At 35.1% G+C, this 17,651-nt stretch overlaps 2 protein-coding genes, 1 long non-coding RNA gene and 1 pseudogene across 5 annotated transcripts; 1 reads left to right on the top strand and 3 right to left on the bottom strand.

Moving 5' to 3' along the window:
* Positions 1-577: 577 nt before the first annotated feature.
* On the bottom strand, positions 578-5,895 carry LOC111287978 (Tetratricopeptide repeat (TPR)-like superfamily protein). 2 transcript variants are annotated; one of them, XM_089760090.1, is made up of 5 exons: positions 5,193-5,895; positions 2,723-4,864; positions 1,813-1,890; positions 1,355-1,502; positions 578-1,239 (listed from the first exon to the last, which is right to left on the bottom strand). In XM_089760090.1, the coding sequence occupies exons 1-2, from the start codon at positions 5,626-5,628 to the stop codon at positions 2,805-2,807; spliced, it is 2,496 nt and encodes an 831-aa protein (XP_089616216.1). In that variant the 5' UTR covers positions 5,629-5,895; the 3' UTR covers positions 578-1,239; positions 1,355-1,502; positions 1,813-1,890; positions 2,723-2,804. The 2 variants fall into 2 exon arrangements, with proteins under 2 accessions (XP_089616216.1, XP_089616217.1); XM_089760091.1 differs by lacking the exons at positions 578-1,239; positions 1,813-1,890.
* A 2,492-nt stretch (positions 5,896-8,387) lies between these two features.
* Positions 8,388-10,854, top strand: LOC111288482 (uncharacterized). The gene is made up of 5 exons (XM_022879389.2): positions 8,388-9,062; positions 9,970-10,027; positions 10,117-10,200; positions 10,275-10,416; positions 10,497-10,854. The coding sequence occupies exons 1-5, from the start codon at positions 8,696-8,698 to the stop codon at positions 10,749-10,751; spliced, it is 906 nt and encodes a 301-aa protein (XP_022735124.2). The 5' UTR covers positions 8,388-8,695; the 3' UTR covers positions 10,752-10,854.
* On the bottom strand, positions 8,853-10,242 carry LOC149519384 (uncharacterized). The gene is made up of 3 exons (XR_016341292.1): positions 9,751-10,242; positions 9,078-9,667; positions 8,853-8,987 (listed from the first exon to the last, which is right to left on the bottom strand). It is a non-coding gene; the product is annotated as an uncharacterized LOC149519384 (long non-coding RNA).
* A 2,910-nt stretch (positions 10,855-13,764) lies between the features above and the next one.
* LOC111286999 (phosphatidylinositol 4-kinase gamma 7 pseudogene) lies at positions 13,765-17,468 on the bottom strand (annotated as a pseudogene). The gene is made up of 2 exons (XR_016341818.1): positions 16,849-17,468; positions 13,765-16,348 (listed from the first exon to the last, which is right to left on the bottom strand). The product of XR_016341818.1 is annotated as a phosphatidylinositol 4-kinase gamma 7 pseudogene (transcript).
* Between the last annotated feature and the right edge of the window lie 183 nt (positions 17,469-17,651).

Below are 17,651 nucleotides of genomic sequence, written 5' to 3' on the forward strand. Positions count from 1 at the left end.
TCCTAATCACTGAAATTAAAAGTCTAGCTGTAATTCTTCCATTCTTTAAACTTAATGCATTTTTTATTTGAGCTTCAGTATTGTTATAATTTAGGCTATTGTTGAATTTATGTACCTTTTCTTTATTTTCATCAGGTGGGATTCTGGATTCAAACCATAAGATAGTTTCTATTGGAAAGGTGATAATAATTAAGGTGGCTACATTATATTCTAATTCAATATTTTGCATGACTTCTGTATCTGAAATTTTTTTGGTTCAATTAGGGGCTCCTGGACGGTGAACATGCAGTAACTGCTGCTGCAACAAGCAAGAATTGGCTAGGAGGAAGAAAAATGGTGGTACTGGACAGACAAATGAAGAAGCTAAAGGACGTGAAAATAAGTGGTGCTACTGTTGGAGGGGCTTCAAAGTTTTCAACTACAAACTCCAAATGTGGCAATAATTTAGGCTGCGAACACACTGTCATCAGTCATTTCTCTGATGAAGTTGATGAGTCTGGTTTCACGGCTTTCAATGCTGATTATCATGAGCCCAGGCACCACCCACCTAAGAATAACTAATAATTAAGCAAAAATATGGTTGTCAACAAAGAATGTTAAATTAACAACAGTGTTATCATATCTATATGAATGTTAAAAGATAGTTGAGTACTAACAGTATAAATCAGTTAGTAACTTGGTGGCTAAAAGAAGTCCCTTGTACTTTTCGTACTTTCACTGTTTCAGACACACAACACCTTGATGACTCCTCTAATCTTCGATGTAGATGTGTCTCTCCAGTCTCCACCTATCTTGAAATATTTGCATTTTGCCACTGACAGTCAATTGTGAAGTCAAATCATCACCAAATCATCTTCCTTCACATAAACCAGCTTCCGCTCTTCTTCGTCTCTCCACCGTGTCCACTGTAGCCAACCCCCACATACCAGTGTTCCCCTGCATGCTCGCTCTTCTCAACCTCACCCACCAACTCTCACCCCTAAAAACCTCCTTTTCCTCTATCCTCTTCCCTCGTCTCTTCTCCCCCTTCTTGCATCATTCCTCTCATACTCCCTTTCCCTTCACGCCCTCTCACCCCATCCGGCGTTGAACATTTTAAAGGCCTCGGAAACAGCAGGAACCTTGCCATCATGGCCGCTTTAGGCAGACTTCAAGACCTTTTAATCAACTGGTTCAACTCTTATGCGACCTTTATTTCCAAAGACTGACTGATATAACAATGATGCACAAATTCCTCCCCTACAATAACATGTCATTAATATTGTTAAGACTTTCAACATTCATGCTAAAGAAAATAAGGAGGGCTGTTGTTCAATCATATTTAAAGCACAGGAAGGAAAATTGTGTTCCTTACCATTCCTTACTGTTTCATGAACGATGACGGTTGGTTGATGCTAAAAAGAGGTTAGGACTCCAAATCTTCCAGTATGTCAATGAATGCGGCTACTGCATCTGATATGTGCAACTAGCCTAATGAGGACGATGGGCTGTCAAATCAGATTCTGAGAAGCACAAATGGAGAAAAGATAAGTGGAGTTCAAGTTAAAAGAAAAGAGAGGGGAAAGTGGTTTTAATTTTTTAACACTTATTTGAGAAAAAATCTCTAGTAGTGGCAAAATGGCAATCCTCCAAGACTAAGCCCACTCATCATACTAATAAATCAGCTATAATCGGAAAAAAATTGAAAAATAATGTTTAAAATGTGATTAATAAAAAAAAAAAAAACAGGTTAGCTCTTTTCACATATAGTTAATGCAAAATGACTAACTAACTAACTATATATATTTATTTATTTATATTGCGTGTTCTCACCATTAAGAATCTGCAATTAAGTGTTTGTAGATCTGTCCAAGCATCCTTAATACCTTGAGTAGTCATCCACAGGTGCAACTGCTTGAACAAATAACAATACCACCATCAAGAACCTAAATTGAAGCTGGTTTGTCTTCACATGGGATAAATTAGACAAAAGGGAAGAAAACTAGATTCGGTAGCAAAATTAGACAGATTTTTAGACCAAGGTGACATTCAAAGGAAATTGAATCCAATTGAGGTAGCCTACTTAGATCGATCTGCAAAAACTTGTCAATACTCACAAACTTGTCAATATCTCATCACAAACTTGCAAACTACAAGTATGTGATGAGAAATTCAAATTTCCAACCGCAATGAGACATTACCTTCAGTTCAAGCATTAAATGAACCAGCAATCTTTACATGAGAGATAAGTAGCAGAACTTATCCCATGCAATATATAGGGCCACTCTAACACTTTAATGTGGATCAAAACATGCATTCAGACATGCAGGAGTAACCTTCCTATCGTCTTATTCAACATCCTCCTTTTCGAATTACAACTCCAAGTCACAAATCAGAAAACAATACCTGTTCTAGGCTATAAATCAAATAATTTCAAGCTTTAATCAAAACCTCTTGTTTTATTTTAGAAGGAAAAGGTCTAGATTATGGATACATGATACAAGACATAAAAATGGGGCCAGGAAAGGGTGAGTAAAAGCATTCCCATGCGTTAAACAACACTTTACACATTATGTAACTAGGCATTTATCAGCCTAACTGTTGTAAATTTCACAGCATAATTTTTTTCTTTATTAAAAGTAAGAGGAGGTAAAAGCATTATGCTTGTTTCTTATGAACCATTTAACTTAAATCTGTAGTGAAAAACCATAAGCAATATATATCTATAATTTAATGCCTATACCTTCAAGTGACGAACCTCAGCATCATTAATTTGGCAGTTCCTTCTCAAAGAAAGATGCATTAAAAATTAAAATCATCATTTCTCATGAATTTTGAGGAAGTAAGCCAGATTTGATCATCCATGCGAGCATTTCATAAACTGAAATGAAGTCACCACATTGAAGGTAGGCATCGAGCAAAACTTCACAAATTTCTTGATCTGGAGAAATGCCATAAGATAACATCAGACAGAAAAAATGCTGTGCCTCAGTTATCAAACACCTTTTGCACAATCTATTGATAACTGCACTATAATCTCTTACTGAAATTTCAAAGCCCTTCTCCACCATTAGGTGGAAGAACATGAAAGCACTGTGTACGTCACCCTTCACACAATGTGCTTTGATTATTGTGGTGTAAGCAACTTTGGTCAAATTGATATTTCGTTCATGAAGAGAAATAAGTAAATTATCAGCATCCTTAAGGTTACCATATACACAGAGACCACGTATGAGAATATTATATGTGACAGGTGTGGGCTCAAGATTACTCAGTAACATCTCATTAAGTAACTTAAAAGCCTTTTTAATATTTTGAGCTTTGCAGAAACACTGGATGATGGTATTATATGTCACTTGATCTGGGTTGAAACCTTTATCACACATATCCTCAAGTAATTGGACAGCTTCTTGCAACTTCCTCTGTTTACATAGCCCTTTGATAAATACAGTGTAAGTGACATGAGTCGGACCAACACCTTTTGCATCCATCTCTCGAAGCAACTCAAGCATGCAGTGCATATTTCCATGTTCACAATATGCATTCATAAGAGTGGTGTATGTTACAGCAGTTGGTTCCAAGCCATTCAGCCTTATAGTGTCCATCAATCTTCTTGCCTCAGCTAAGTTTCTTCTTTTGCAGAACCCATATATGAGAGAATTAAAAGTGACTATAGTAGGAGTAATCCCTTTTCCAGCTATTAGTTTATATAACTGTACAGCCTCCTCAACATTACCATGCCTTACATACCCATCAATCATAATATTATAGAGAACAATATCCTGCCCCCAGTCATTCATTATCAGAGAATCAAAATACATTCTTGCCTCCAATATCATCCCCTTCTGACATAAACTCGATAGAATGGCCCCACTTGAAATCGAATTACGGTCAATTCTCTTTGAGCACATTGTTTTGTATAATTGAAGAGCCCTTTGTAATTCTCCTTGCTTGCAGAGCCCATGAATAAGGATGGAATACGTTAAATGATCCGGTTCCAAGCCATCAGCTTCCATTTCATGAAGCAGCACCAGTGCCTCATCAACTTGTCCACTCTTACACAAACTGCTGAGCAATAAACTGTATGAGATGTTACTCAACTGAAAACCACGTGAACGCATCTCCTCCCGCAACTTTAATCCTTCCTTGACATTCCCATTCTGACAATGGCCACATATGAGTATCGTATATGTAACAAGATCTGGATTCAATCCTTTATTTAGCATTATTTCAATGACCTTCCAAGCCCCATTCATCAGGCCAAGTAGACGGAACCCTTTTGTGAGAATGTTATATGTTACTATATCAGGCTCTACCCCATGTTTCTCCATGTCATTTGTGAATTCTAATGCTTCCTCCATGGAACCAGCTATACATAGTCCATGAATAAGAATATTGTAACTATATGCATCAGGAAGTAGTCCATACTTAAGCATCATACAAAAAAACGATCTTGCAACATCTGCAAAACCTAATTTGCAATATCTTGACATAATTGTATTTAATGAAACAACGGAAGGCCCAAGCCCCTTTCCTTCAGTCTCTCGCAAGAATGAAACTGCATCTTGTAGCTTGGATTGCCTACAAAGGCCATCTATGACTATAGAATTAGTTTGTTTGCTCCGAGTAGTTCCAGTAACTTTGATTTCATTATACACATCCCACATGATATCAGTATGCCTCAAGTTGTATAAAAGACTGTTATAGGTCAGTATTGAAGCATGCAATTTAAGGTCCTTCATCTTCGCAAGAACATAGAGAGCATCATGAACCATCTCAAATCTCGAATAAACAAAAGCCAACATATCCCATACCCAACTGTTCTTGTCCCAGTCCCTAAAGCCATTCCAAAGGAGCTCACAGAGTGAAGGAGCAGAATCAGAGCCTATCAGAAATCACACAAAATCTATAAACAAAAAAATGAGCAGCATTTCAAATCCTTGACCAAAAAAAGAAAAGAAAAAAACATTGTAGCTAAAAAGCATTTGGGTAATCATCTGATTAAAACATTATTGCACCCAGATGCAAAGCAAGCCTAGTTTGACACAAACCCAACAATTGCAACCACCAACAACATATATCACTAATAAAAGATGCAAGAAATGTATAACAAATTTTCTATGAATAAAAACCAAAATAACAGAAAAAATCCAACAAAAAAGCACCAAAGAGAAAAAAGAAATAACCAATTCAATACCCCAAAAACACAATACCTTCCTCTTTTAACATTTGCTCCAAAACGAACCGCAACTCCTCAAGCCGCCTCTGCCCGGCCAAAACATGGGCCACAACGAACCGTGAAAATCTTGAATGCCGAAACCTATACTCCTTCCTCATAAAATCAAAGAAAACCACCACAAAATCAGGGCTTTCAACTCTCAGACCATTTATAATTTTATCAACCTGTAACTGATCCAAACTCAAAACAATGTTCCTAAAGTAATCCCCAGCTAAAAACCTCCTAAAACCCAATTTTTTCAACCCAGAAAGGATCTCAAAAACAGGGTCTTTACGAGGGTGGAAAAGAGAGGGTTCTTCTTCCACGAGTTTGGCAACGGATACTGAAGGCTTGAAGAATATTAGGGAGGAACGAGGGGAGAGAAAGTGAGGTTTTGCCAGAAAATTGATGGGTTTCAATTTATGGATCATGGAAAATTAGGGTTTAAAGGTTTTAGGATGTTAATTTTTTTCAAAAGGTAATAATTATTTATTAGGCTTTTCGGAGGGGGATTCAATCTGAGATTTAGGGGTTTAGGGTTTAAGAGAGCCGTTATTTTCCCGGCAATTTTAAAGACTCAGAGAGAAGGGGAGGGTTTTGGAAAGATAGCCAAACCGGGAAGGTGACTCATCTCTCAGAGGGAAGATCGTTTCTCATTCGAACGATGCCGTTTTTATGTTAAGTTTAGAGTCATTTAAAAAAAAGTACAAAAGAATTATTTAAGTTTTAGGCTCCTTAATATTTTTTATATAATTTATATTTTATTAATCTAATAATTTTATTTTATTTTCATTCGTATACATCATGCATATAGCATTTCAAATTAATTAAATATGTTTAACTATTTTTAATATTAATATAAATTCATTTTTTAATCATATATTACAACAAAGACAATGTTTTGAATAGATGCCACATAAATATCAAATTGATTAAAAAACCAAATAACTTATTTTTTATTCTAATACTTTAATATATCGATAACAACTTAATTAGAATAAAATTTTATTTTAACGAGATTCTTAGGTCATTACAATAAAAATCTATAATTATTTGTGAAATTTGAGAATTAAGCGTTTCATAAAATTAAAGAATTACATATGAATTCATGTTATTATATTTAAATATAATGATTTATATCTTTGTATTGTATAAAATATTAAAATTTATTTATTCATGTTATATTTTACATAAAAATTATATGTCATAATTTATATCGATGCGAAAATATGAAATATTTTTTTTTATTTTATTAAATTTAGATATAATTATTATTAAAATTTTAAATCATATCATCTTCATATCTTATATTCGTGTCATGTTTATATCATATTTTAAATTATCAAATTTAATTATATTACATTAGACTTAAAAACACAAATTATGTGCTCCTTTTTTGCTTCTATTATTCCATGACAAGGTTACAATATTTCTTCTTCAAGCCTTAGTTGCTTAGAGACAATAAAGATAAAAAAAAAAATTAATTTATGAAAAACATTTGATAATAAAACATTGATATTCAAATTGATTCATATAATTATTTTTAATAAATAATATCCAATAAATTTAAAATTTAAATCATAATATTTATAATTCTTTCCATTATCTTATATTATTAGCTTTGTTATAAAAAAAAATGGTACTATAATAAGAAACTACAATAACTATTCCATCAACTATCCTAGATTCTAGTAATAAATGAGAGATGTGTCTTTGTATGACAACCACCATACTTTGGCTTTAAGTACTTGTTTACACCAAGCTACAACCCGAAAATAAGTTTGGAAATGCAATAAAGAAAAGAGAGTGGTTAGAGATAAAAATAAGAAGTGATTTTTGCATTTGCATTTTAATACATAAATCAAAAATTACTATGAAAGAGGTTGGAACAAGAGAAAAGTAAAAATATTTGAAAAAAAATGGAATAGAATCTAATATAATATATGAATATTTTTATTTATAAACAAAAAACGAAAAATCTATGAGGGACAATAATGATGTGATCAACTTAATATGAAATTGAATATATTAAATCAATTTAAATGTTTAAAATATTTTTAACTGTTTATTAATAGCTTTTAATAAAATAAAAAAAAATCTTAATGTCTTTTGGACCAATAAATGCTCCCAATGTACCTAATAAGAAGTTGGAAGCTAGTTCTCGTATTTTCTTGCCTTTATTTTCTTATTTTTTCTTTATTAAGTTAAAACCAAATGAATTAAGAAAATAGATCAACAAGGGTTGATTCGAGGATTGGATTAGGAAAATAATGAATTTATATTGATGTCTGTCTCCTTTTATGTTCTTTCATCTTCTTCTTTTACCTGTTTATTTGAATCCAAATTTGGTCTCTACCTCTTTAAATTTGCCCAATGGCAAGACAAAAATTGATAAAAAAAAAAAAAAAAAGCTAATATATGGGTCTTATCTAAACATCAAGCATTCAATAATTAGGACATATATCTTTTTATTAAAAAAGCAAGTTCGGATTTTTTTTTCAAAAAAATTCATTACTTGACTGGCAAACAAGACCTATTCAAACCTTTTAGGGCGACAGAATTTTTGTGGGAAGTGTAAGGAGAAGAGAGTGAAGAATGATGGATGAGATTTCTTTGTCTATGGAGGCCACAGGTTTGGCTCAAACCTTGAGGGCTAAGGAGTGCAAGTTAAGACTTCTAATTTGGACCCATTCTTCTTGCATTGAGAAAAACACTGTAACTAAAAAGCTATTATTAAATCATTAGAATATATCTTCTTGTTTTGAAACATGCCATTACCATTACACCTAAAATTGACCCTTCACACTAAATTTAACCACTAAAAGCAATTTTCTCCTTCAGATTTTTTTTTCTTTGTGTTTTTTATTTGAAAAAGTAATTTAAATCCGTTTTTTAAGAAATTAAGCACCAACTACTGATCCAAATGTTCGGGTGTGAATCCTCTCCTTTATTGTTAGCAATTCATATTAGGAAATAATCACTATTATTCCAACTGGCCAACTGAAAAAGAGAAGATATACTATTTTAGTACTCACTCAAAAGGAATTGAAGGTATATTACAAAAAACATATAATTTTTCAACAATATTTGTCATGATCTTCATATTAGTACAAGTAATCTAACAAATTAATTGAAAAATCCAACCCCAATAAAACTACCAGACACATAGACATTTAAAACAGGTATTGACTTCTGTATGATATAAATTATGCATGTAATATCATAAACCCTATGATCAGTTTAGCTTCAGAGGACTAATTCAATAATCTAGAATTACTTATCTGCATTATTCTTTTTGATGATCTAACATAGAATATATATATATATATATATATATATATTTCAACCTACTGCTATGGAGTAATTCATAATGGAATTCACATTTCACCAACTCAGGTTTGGCAGCTTTGCATTCCCTCCCACAATTATAAAGCCCCCAAACATTATCAAACCCTCAAACAGAACAAGGAGCAAGAGAATTCCTTGATTTTCTCAAGCATGTCTAAAGCTAATGTAAGGAGACATATCCTGGAGAAGAACAGAAGTCCTAAAGAAAAAGAGAAACCTGCAGCACAAAGTGTCCTAAACCTGAAGAAAATCTACCCCATTGGGCTTCAAAGGAGCACTTCATCCTTATCACTATCATCCATATCATTGTCTTTGTCACAGAACTCAGATGACTCCTCTCTAACAGATCATTCTAGTACTCCCCTGGAGCAAAAGATTTCATTAGCACTCAGCTTGATTGCTCCTCATCGAGAAAGAAGAGAATTCGTCCCGGTTGTTAAAACTGTCCACCAACAACAAAGTCAGGATCCTGGTAGTGGAGAACTGAGGAGGTGCAATTGGGTTACAAAGAATAGTGGTAAGTTAATAATACCTAGAGTTTGGTAATGTTTTACTTTCTTCTGATATTGCACCTGATATGAAATGTTCAAGCACAATACAAAAAACTAGTATAAGAACACCCTCTAATTCTTTAATAGAATCTCAATTAGGCAGTGAATATATGATTGGATTGATCCGTTTCTGCAGACCGCTTCAAATTCTTCACAAAGATATCAGAATGACATTATACCAACCTCAAATTCTATCATTTCTTTTTGCAAATATCTCAACAGTAATTGTTTCTGCCAGCATGATGTTACTAAAGAATAAAGATGATAAAATTGATGCCAGCTCTCGCACCTGCATTCTTACTACCTGACATGTTTTCAAACTTTTGGATTTTTTTTTTAAAATTTTTGGTCAGTAAATGAAAGAAAATTTTATCAAGTGCTTTGATTAAACTTTGCTATGTAGTGCTAATAAATTCGAAAACAGGCATAAATTTCATATTCAAGTGAGATAATCAGGTATCATACCCCATCCTTCACAGTGTACTGTATCTAAGTGGTTGCGTTAGTGCTCAATTTTTTACATTGTTTCCGGTGGTTAAGCTGTGGAATGGTATCTACAATCACATTTTACCTGTAAAGCAAGAACACCAGCAACAATCAGACAACCTTAGTCAAAAAGAAACTTGGCTTAAGTACCTATCACTTTCTACCAACCTTTGTCATTGTTATGTTTTAGAATAATTGCCTAAAGAAAGGAATGGAATATGGCAACTCTAGATTCCTGAGACCTCAGATATACCTATGAATTATTATAATATGCATACGAAGAACAGGCCGGAAAATATGAAATAAAATAAAGAAAAGAACACTGAAAACGATGGAAGAAGTTGCTACTGACTTGGGCTAAGAAACTAACAAAGATTTTTGATACAGATAAGGTGTACTTATCATTTCATGATGAGCAGTGGGGAGTTCCTGTTTATGACGACAAGTAAGTTGTTCGAATTCATCAACAATATCACATCTCTCCCACAAGTTATCCAATTTTTTGACATCTTCAAGTGATAAGTGATCAAACAGCCAATTGTTCGAGCTGCTAGCATTGTCCGGAATGCTGATGGATTACAACTGGACAGAAATTTTGAAAAGAAAGGAGCTATACAGGTACATTCTTCAATTTGCATGTACATTTTTTATAAACATTGAACTGAAGCTGCTGTTTTCTTTTTATCATATAGACAAGCCTTCTCTGGTTTTGATCCTGATATTGTTGCAAAAATGGGGGATAAAGAAATCAGTGAGATATCATCAAATAAAGCAATCATGTTGGCAGAAAGTAGAGTGAGGTGCATAATAGACAATGCCAAATGCATACTGAAGGCAAGTTTTAAACTAGAAATTGCTTTGCAATTTTAATTATTAGATTCAATTAATGAATGAAGTTATTTATCCAAACACAGATTGTGAGGGAATATGGATCTTTCAGCAGCTTAATGTGGGGTTATGTGAATTACAAACCAACCATCAACAAATACAAATACCCAAGAAATGTTCCTCTTAGAACTCCAAAAGCAGAAACCATTAGCAGGGACTTGCTGAAGCGAGGATTTCGGTTTGTTGGGCCTGTGATTGTGTATTCATTCATGCAAGCAGCAGGATTGACGATTGATCATCTGGTTGATTGTTTCAGATACAACGAATGTGCAGGCCTTTGAGTCGCATTTAACATCTCTACTAACTTTTAAGTCCCTTTTCCCTTTTTTTTTTTGCACTTAAGAAAACCTAATCTCTTGAAGTATATAGGTAGAGAAACGTGAATTTGAGATTTATTTCTTGGATTCAACTAAATACCAATGAAGATAGAGACTAATCCAATTAATTCATACAATCACCTTAATATCTAATAAGTTTGAATTTAAATTTTAATATCAGTAATTATTTTTTTATCCTCAAAATGTGACCTCCTTTAAAAAAAAAAAAACCCTAAATACGAGCAATTCTAAACTTATGCTAAAAGTATGCATTGGTTACAAAAATGCATTCTCAAATTGCTGTCATTTCCATCATAATTTAGCTCAACCATTAAAATCTTCAATATCATTGAGGTTGACTATAAGTTCATTCTTCATTCTATTTACTTTATGGCAACAAGCATATTAGCTATATGAGTATATTTAGGACGATGATGATTATGGAGTTGATGTCCTAACGATAACAATAGAATAATTGTAATCCTGTTTCTGTCCATATTAGTAAGCTATCAAAGTCTGTCAACTGTGTCATTGGTCGTCACCAAGATTAGGTGGATGAAAGGTGTTCGTAGGGGAGCCAATCATTGAACTCAATCACCAAAATTTACTTTATTTTATTTGATTTAAACACTTAAACTGATTAATAAACAAATGCGTATTAGTTCGTGTGTCCCCATCAGTCAAGAGTAGGAGGAACGCAAGTCAACCACAAACTTTTACGTAGAGAAAGTCCACTTTGTTTCAGTGGTGCACTGTTCAGGCAAACAGTTGAATGCCTAATATTACTATTTACAAAACGTCTGTAGACTTCATGGATTTCCCTACTACCTGGTTATCAGTAAGTTTCATTCTAAGCCTGGAGAAAAAAAAACAACTTGACATTATACCAAGCATTATTGCTTGACAATCTTATCGATTTGAGTTGGACAATTCATAAATCTTTAGCTCAATATTGTTTATGCCTGGTTTCTCATGATCCTGATCAAAACCTAAAACTTAGTTGATTTATACAATTATCCTTAAAAAGTGACATCCAAAAGATCTAAAGTTCGAACCTATGCAGCCTCCTATGTACAAAAAAAAAGTCTAGAGCGTGTAGCACTTTATACAATCAGTCATCAGAAATCTTGTTTGGAAGTCAGGTTTCAAATCCAAAATGCATTTAGTTTGATGAACAAGGAATGCAGCACATGGGCTAGTCTTTTCTCTAGTCATCCTATGTCAAATTCAACTGCGCACAAGAACATTTGGATTAGGTCACTACTCGCAAAGCTGAATCTTGGGTTTGATTTATCACGTTGCTAAATCATTGGTCAATCTTGGATTGCAAAATTGCGTGGTATGAAGAATTTCATTGCAATTCATCTTTATCTTGATGAATGAAACACTTCAGCTAATCCCCATTTGACAAATATCATTCCATGATTTCGGCTCTCCGTGTTTGAAAATGAACGACGTAAATGCTCCAGCTCTATACATCCTGACAAGTCTTGCAGTTTCCGGATGAAGCATATGATGGAATTGTCATTTGAACTCCAAGATCTATTAGCAAATATTCCAGGTTTTGCTCTCCATGTGGGCACAGTCAACTGAACTTATTCATAGACTATTGCAGAGATAAGAAAGTGATCACCAACAAGGATCATTGGAAACTTTTTCTCTACACGCTCAACTGTCCTCTAAAGTCCTGAATAATTATGATATCTTCAACCAATGTAACTATTTTGCTTCAAGGTATTAGGGACAAACATGATAAGCTTTTTGGGTGATTTTATCATTTTATCTTGAACTACAATCAATGCAAACAATAGCAGATAGACCCTCACTGCAGAGACAAGATAAGCAAACAAGAACCATGTAAGAGATTAGGCTGCCACGTCCAATTTAATAATCACAACAGTACTTTATGTGGTCAATTTAAGCCAACTTCATGATTATAATCTTAGGTGGAAAGGCCTAGTCTGCTAGCTAGAACTTCACCGAACCTTGAATGCTTATCCTGAGTTAGATAAGCTTTGGCTTGTGCATGTGATTTTGACTTTGGTGATGTTGACCTACAAAACCCACACGGATGCCAACTATAGCCATCCATCTGCAAGGAAATTTCCTGATCGAATGCTAACGCAAGGCAGGAATTATTCATGCATGTTGGCTATAGCTGCTATATATTCAAACAGGCAGAAATATATGGTATAGAATGATGATTTTGTGTACTTCCACCGCTTGTTTCGCTTAATAAAAGCCCTTACAATTCGGTTTTTCTTTCAGATGAAAGAAACAGAGAATGAGCAGTTTATTTCTACATAGTATATTAAGTAGATTCTAGCAGTGCAACAAAATATGAACTTGGAAAGATCAGATGAGTTTGGAGTTTACTTGTCTATATAAATTTACTTTTTCATTTGAGAAATCAGTTGGGACAAGCAACAGAAGGAAAATAACCTCCAAACTTCTCCAAAAATCAAACAAACAAACAAACTATGTGCCAGTATCCACAGGAAAAGCTCCAAGTTGTTGGCACTAGAGGACAATGAAAAGAAAAAGCAAATTAGAGCATGGCAATTGGCATAGAATACACCCAGCCAAAGTGTTGAAAGATGCATTCCACCCCATGCCATTCTTAATGGGACCCCAACATATGTGATGTTCATAATCAGCGGATTCTGACTTTTTTTGAATTTTTTTTTTATGTACCCAGAAAAAAATTCATAATAATCTGATTAATTTAACTATTTAAATAGGGTCATAATGAAATCATTTCTTGGTACACTTTGAAGATTTAAAAAAAATCAGAAAGTGGGTTTTTGCAAGCTACTAAGGCATAACTTTGTACATATGAACCTTTTTTATTGAATTTCTTTATCATTATTCATTTTCTTGCACAACCAAAAGAACCCATGAAAAATGAAAAAAAAAAACCATGCCATCACTTCGGTATTCATACTCAAATGGAAGAACAATGGACTAGAAAACAGGATTTCAGAACACAAAAGATTAAAATATCCCTATTCACATAAATATTCCTTTTCTTTTTTATGGTTCCAATCTACAAATTATTTATCAAACAATGTCCACGAGGAGGTGAAAGAAATGAAGGAAAAATAAAACAAAATCAAAAAGATAAAATGCAACCAATTCTACTCAGCTCTCCACTTAGCTGAAGCAAAGAATATTTACAGGGATTCCTCCTACAGCTGCTCCCAAACTACGACATTCCCCGGGGAAAACCCATATAACGAATCTATCCTAACAATCCTTCATCCCAAGTCCCAACAAACCTACAAAGTCTTATTTCATCTTCAGTTAACTCAACTCTGGTATTGATATAGTGGCACCTCAATCTCAAAACTGGCATGAAGTACCTAGCCTCTGTATCTGCTTCTGACCTAAGGCAACGGATTTTCGTTTATCAAATGCTGGGTAAAGCAACTCCCGAAACTTCTCTAAGAAGAAAGTCCATTCCTCCTCATTCAAGTCAGCCAGCTTCACAAAGCTCACACTCGCAGGAATCTGCTCATTTGCACTCCTATGCCCAGATGAGGTAGTAAGATAGCCATTTTCTTGTTTTGTTCCAGAAAACTTTGAAATCTTCTGGCTCTTGTCAACTAAGCTGATATCTTTAAGTGACATTGAAAGTTTTGAAATGGATGGGTTCCTTTCAATAGCTTTGAAAGCAAAAAACCCCTCCAGCTCTGCTTCTCCTTCACTTTCCTCGTCTTCCTCAAAGCATTCCTCCAGCTTTGAAAGTGGAAATCGGCTATTCACAAATCCATTTCCAAATTGGAATGGTGCTCTAGTCATAAAATCATCTGTAGACATTTTGGGGGTTAAGTCTGATTCTTGTTCCTCACAGTCAATATCAAACTGGAACTCTGCATCTCCCACATTGGACTTAGGAGATGAGACCCCCCTCTCTGCTATCAACCTCCTAGCATCGAGACAAACAACCTCTAGCTCACTAGGTTCCTCATCTCCAGCCCGGAATTCTCTACTCATCATCTCACCAATTTCAGCAAGACAGAGACCAGAAGCCGCAGCTTCCTTAAGGAAAATTGTGCAGAGTACCAGAACCCGTAGACAAGCCTCTCGTATCATGGGGAGTTCCCTTCGCAGCATCTCACAGTCCTTAAGAGGATCTAGCTTTTCTATATACACCAGTTCATCATCAGAGAACGGAATTGAAGCCTGAGGCCAATGAATCCACTCAAAGTATGGATCCTCCAAATTTTCAGGCAAGCAAAGGCCATGATCAATAGGAATGAGTTCCACCTGACCAAACCTCCCAATACCATCAAGCTTCTGCACTAAAAGGTTTCCTGCATGCCTGTCTGTGTTAAATATCCGTACATCAAGTATCCCTATGCGGTGCACAGCAGAAACAGGGAAGCTTGAGGTTCCGTGATCACTAGCATCAAAATCATGTGGTATAAACTGCTGGAAAGATGCAATCTTGCTAACCAGATTCTTCCCATGAGGCTTATGTCCATTCACACCATCATTGACATTGAAGACTGAATGAGTAATCTTCACCAGTGCCGTCGGAGGCACATTTGCAAAATGTCCATAGTCCAAAAGGTAAGCCACAACTTCCCTGAAACCTGTCTCCCCTACCCGAACCGAACGTTTCAAACCTGGTTGTCCAAGGGCTTTCCCAACAAAGCCTTTAGGATTGTTTGGTGCAAAAGGTTCTTCATCTGTTGGCTTCACAATTGCAACACTCTCACCTCTATTATTCCTAAAGTAGTAGGCACCCCCTAGACCACTATGAACAGGAAGTGGATCAACACCAATCTTAATTGCCTTAACAATTTCCTTCACCAAAACTTTTAACACATCAAAGCTATCAGAATGTCCCAGTATCTCAATAGGACCACTTCTATCTCTATGCCAAAGATCACTTCCACTAGGCGAAAGACATGGAGTAGAGGAGCTCCTGTGTAGATAGTTACGAGTTAGGAGAAGTGGAGAATCATTCCGAATGGCACTAAGATCATTCTTCAACTCCATATCCCCAAAAGTCAGCAAGCTTTGCTCCATAGGAAAATTAAGGGCAACCTGCAACCTTCTTTTAACGATATGAGCATTGTCACTGCGATCCAACTCCATGTCCAAGACACAACCTGTCTCTGTTTGCACAAAAACCCGTCTCCTCCCAGCAGGTTGTCTCCCTTCCATTCCAGTGTTCCTAGGATATTCCCCTCTAAGAGGGCTTTTAAAAACTGCCACAGCCATCTGAGTTTGAATTATGCAACATGAAAAGTCAAGAAAAACAATCACAGCTTTCCTGGAAGCCGAAGGCAGAGACAACAGCAGAAGAGAGCTCCTTCCCCTCCAAGAAGACCCAAACTCCAAAGCCAATCGCAAATGAACAAGAAAAACTCCAATTCACCAGCAATCATCAATCAATAAAACCACAACTAAAAACCCCAACCAACAACACAAAAGAGTAAAGAAAAAGAACCCAATCGACAGATTCAGCAGACCAATATGAAAATCTATCCTTATACCACATTGAACAAGCCATCTTCAGCAGCCATAAACAGTTGAAAACCCCATAAAACCTGTACAAAAGACCAAGATTTGAATCAAAAACCTGATTTTGACTTAGCACATTAGAAAATTACTATCATTATATATACCCAAAATCCCCTAAATGTTTAGGACTTTGAAAAACTACTGCAAAGCTAGCTAATTTAAGTAGCAGTTACCAAAGTTAATGCATTCATCAAAACCAAAACAACCAGATTCCCACATCCAAAAACACAGTAAAATCAATCCATTTCTTCAATACTCAAAAGATCTACTACAAGACAAGTAAGCTACTAACATGAATATCAGCTTCAAACGCATTCATATCAGCAACCGATCCAAGAAACTTCCACAGTAAATTTTGTCTTACTATAATTTCTTTTAAGAAATTAAAGAAAAAGAACTGACAAATTAAAAGAAAACAAAACGCCTAAAAAAACCAGACATTGAATCTTCAACGTTCCATGTAAAACCCGACACTGAACCTAGAAAAAACCAGTTATGACTTACGTCTTCAGGACAATGAACTTACCAGATGTCGAGATCTGAAGAAAAGTTAAAAAGAAATCTCCATTACCCAACTCGTCGATTATATTCAACTTCGAAAAAAAAAAGAAACAAATAAAATCCTGAGTTGATTTTAGAATCGGAATTGGCGAGTTGAATGAAGAAAATGAATCAGAGGAAGTGTTTAAGGATGCAAGGAACCGTCAGGGTTGACTCAGTTGTCTAACACAGGAAAGCTTCCCTCTTTCTATTTCTTTTCCATTTTTCCCTTCCAGCTGTGTCTCTCCTTCGTCGAAGAAAGGTTCTTTAACTCAGTTGCCGTACCTTTCCTTTAACGGGTTAAACAACTAACCCTAGTTAATCCTGTTACTCTACTCTCTGTCTCTGTCTCTCTCTTGCTTTTTTTTTTTTTCCTATTTTGGGTTTTTTGCGCCTGCAGTTTTGTTAATGGCAATGGAAGGATCCAGAAAGACGAATTTGGACCGTTGGATGGAGGAAAAGGGGGGAGGAAGAGTGATTGGGCCGTTGGATGGGTTTTGTCACTGGGGTTTTATACGTGGCGGTGACATGGAGATACTGGATTAGATGCTGACGTGGTGGCGTCACCGTCTTTCCAGGCGGTGCTCGCCAATGGCCCTTTTTTACGAATTTTTCTTCGCCGACTTGATCGGCGATATAAAGTACTCAATGCGTTGAAAAGACGGAAATATCCTTGTGCTAAAGCTGAGACTTGGGAGTGAAAAAAATTTTTTAAAATAAAAAATTTATTTAAAATTTTAAAATATTATACTATACAAATATTTTTTTATTCGATTCAAATTAAATTTA

The sequence above is a fragment of the Durio zibethinus genome, chromosome 4, assembly GCF_047325235.1.
Source record: "Durio zibethinus cultivar Kanyao isolate XHJ-2024 chromosome 4, ASM4732523v1, whole genome shotgun sequence".
Lineage (NCBI taxonomy): Eukaryota > Viridiplantae > Streptophyta > Magnoliopsida > Malvales > Malvaceae > Durio > Durio zibethinus.

What these genes read in the sequence shown, in the direction of transcription:
- LOC111287978 (XM_089760090.1), bottom strand. Translation starts at nt 5,628, where the DNA reads ATGATCCATAAATTGAAACCCATCAATTTTCTGGCAAAACCTCACTTT. An exon ending in GCAAATGTTAAAAGAGGAAG is followed by an intron (nt 4,865 to 5,192) that starts GTATTGTGTTTT and finishes GATTTCTGATAG; the next exon opens with GCTCTGATTCTGCTCCTTCA.
- LOC111288482 (XM_022879389.2), top strand. Translation starts at nt 8,696, where the DNA reads ATGTCTAAAGCTAATGTAAGGAGACATATCCTGGAGAAGAACAGAAGT. An exon ending in GTTCCTGTTTATGACGACAA is followed by an intron (nt 10,028 to 10,116) that starts GTAAGTTGTTCG and finishes GTGATCAAACAG; the next exon opens with CCAATTGTTCGAGCTGCTAG. An exon ending in ATGCCAAATGCATACTGAAG is followed by an intron (nt 10,417 to 10,496) that starts GCAAGTTTTAAA and finishes ATCCAAACACAG; the next exon opens with ATTGTGAGGGAATATGGATC.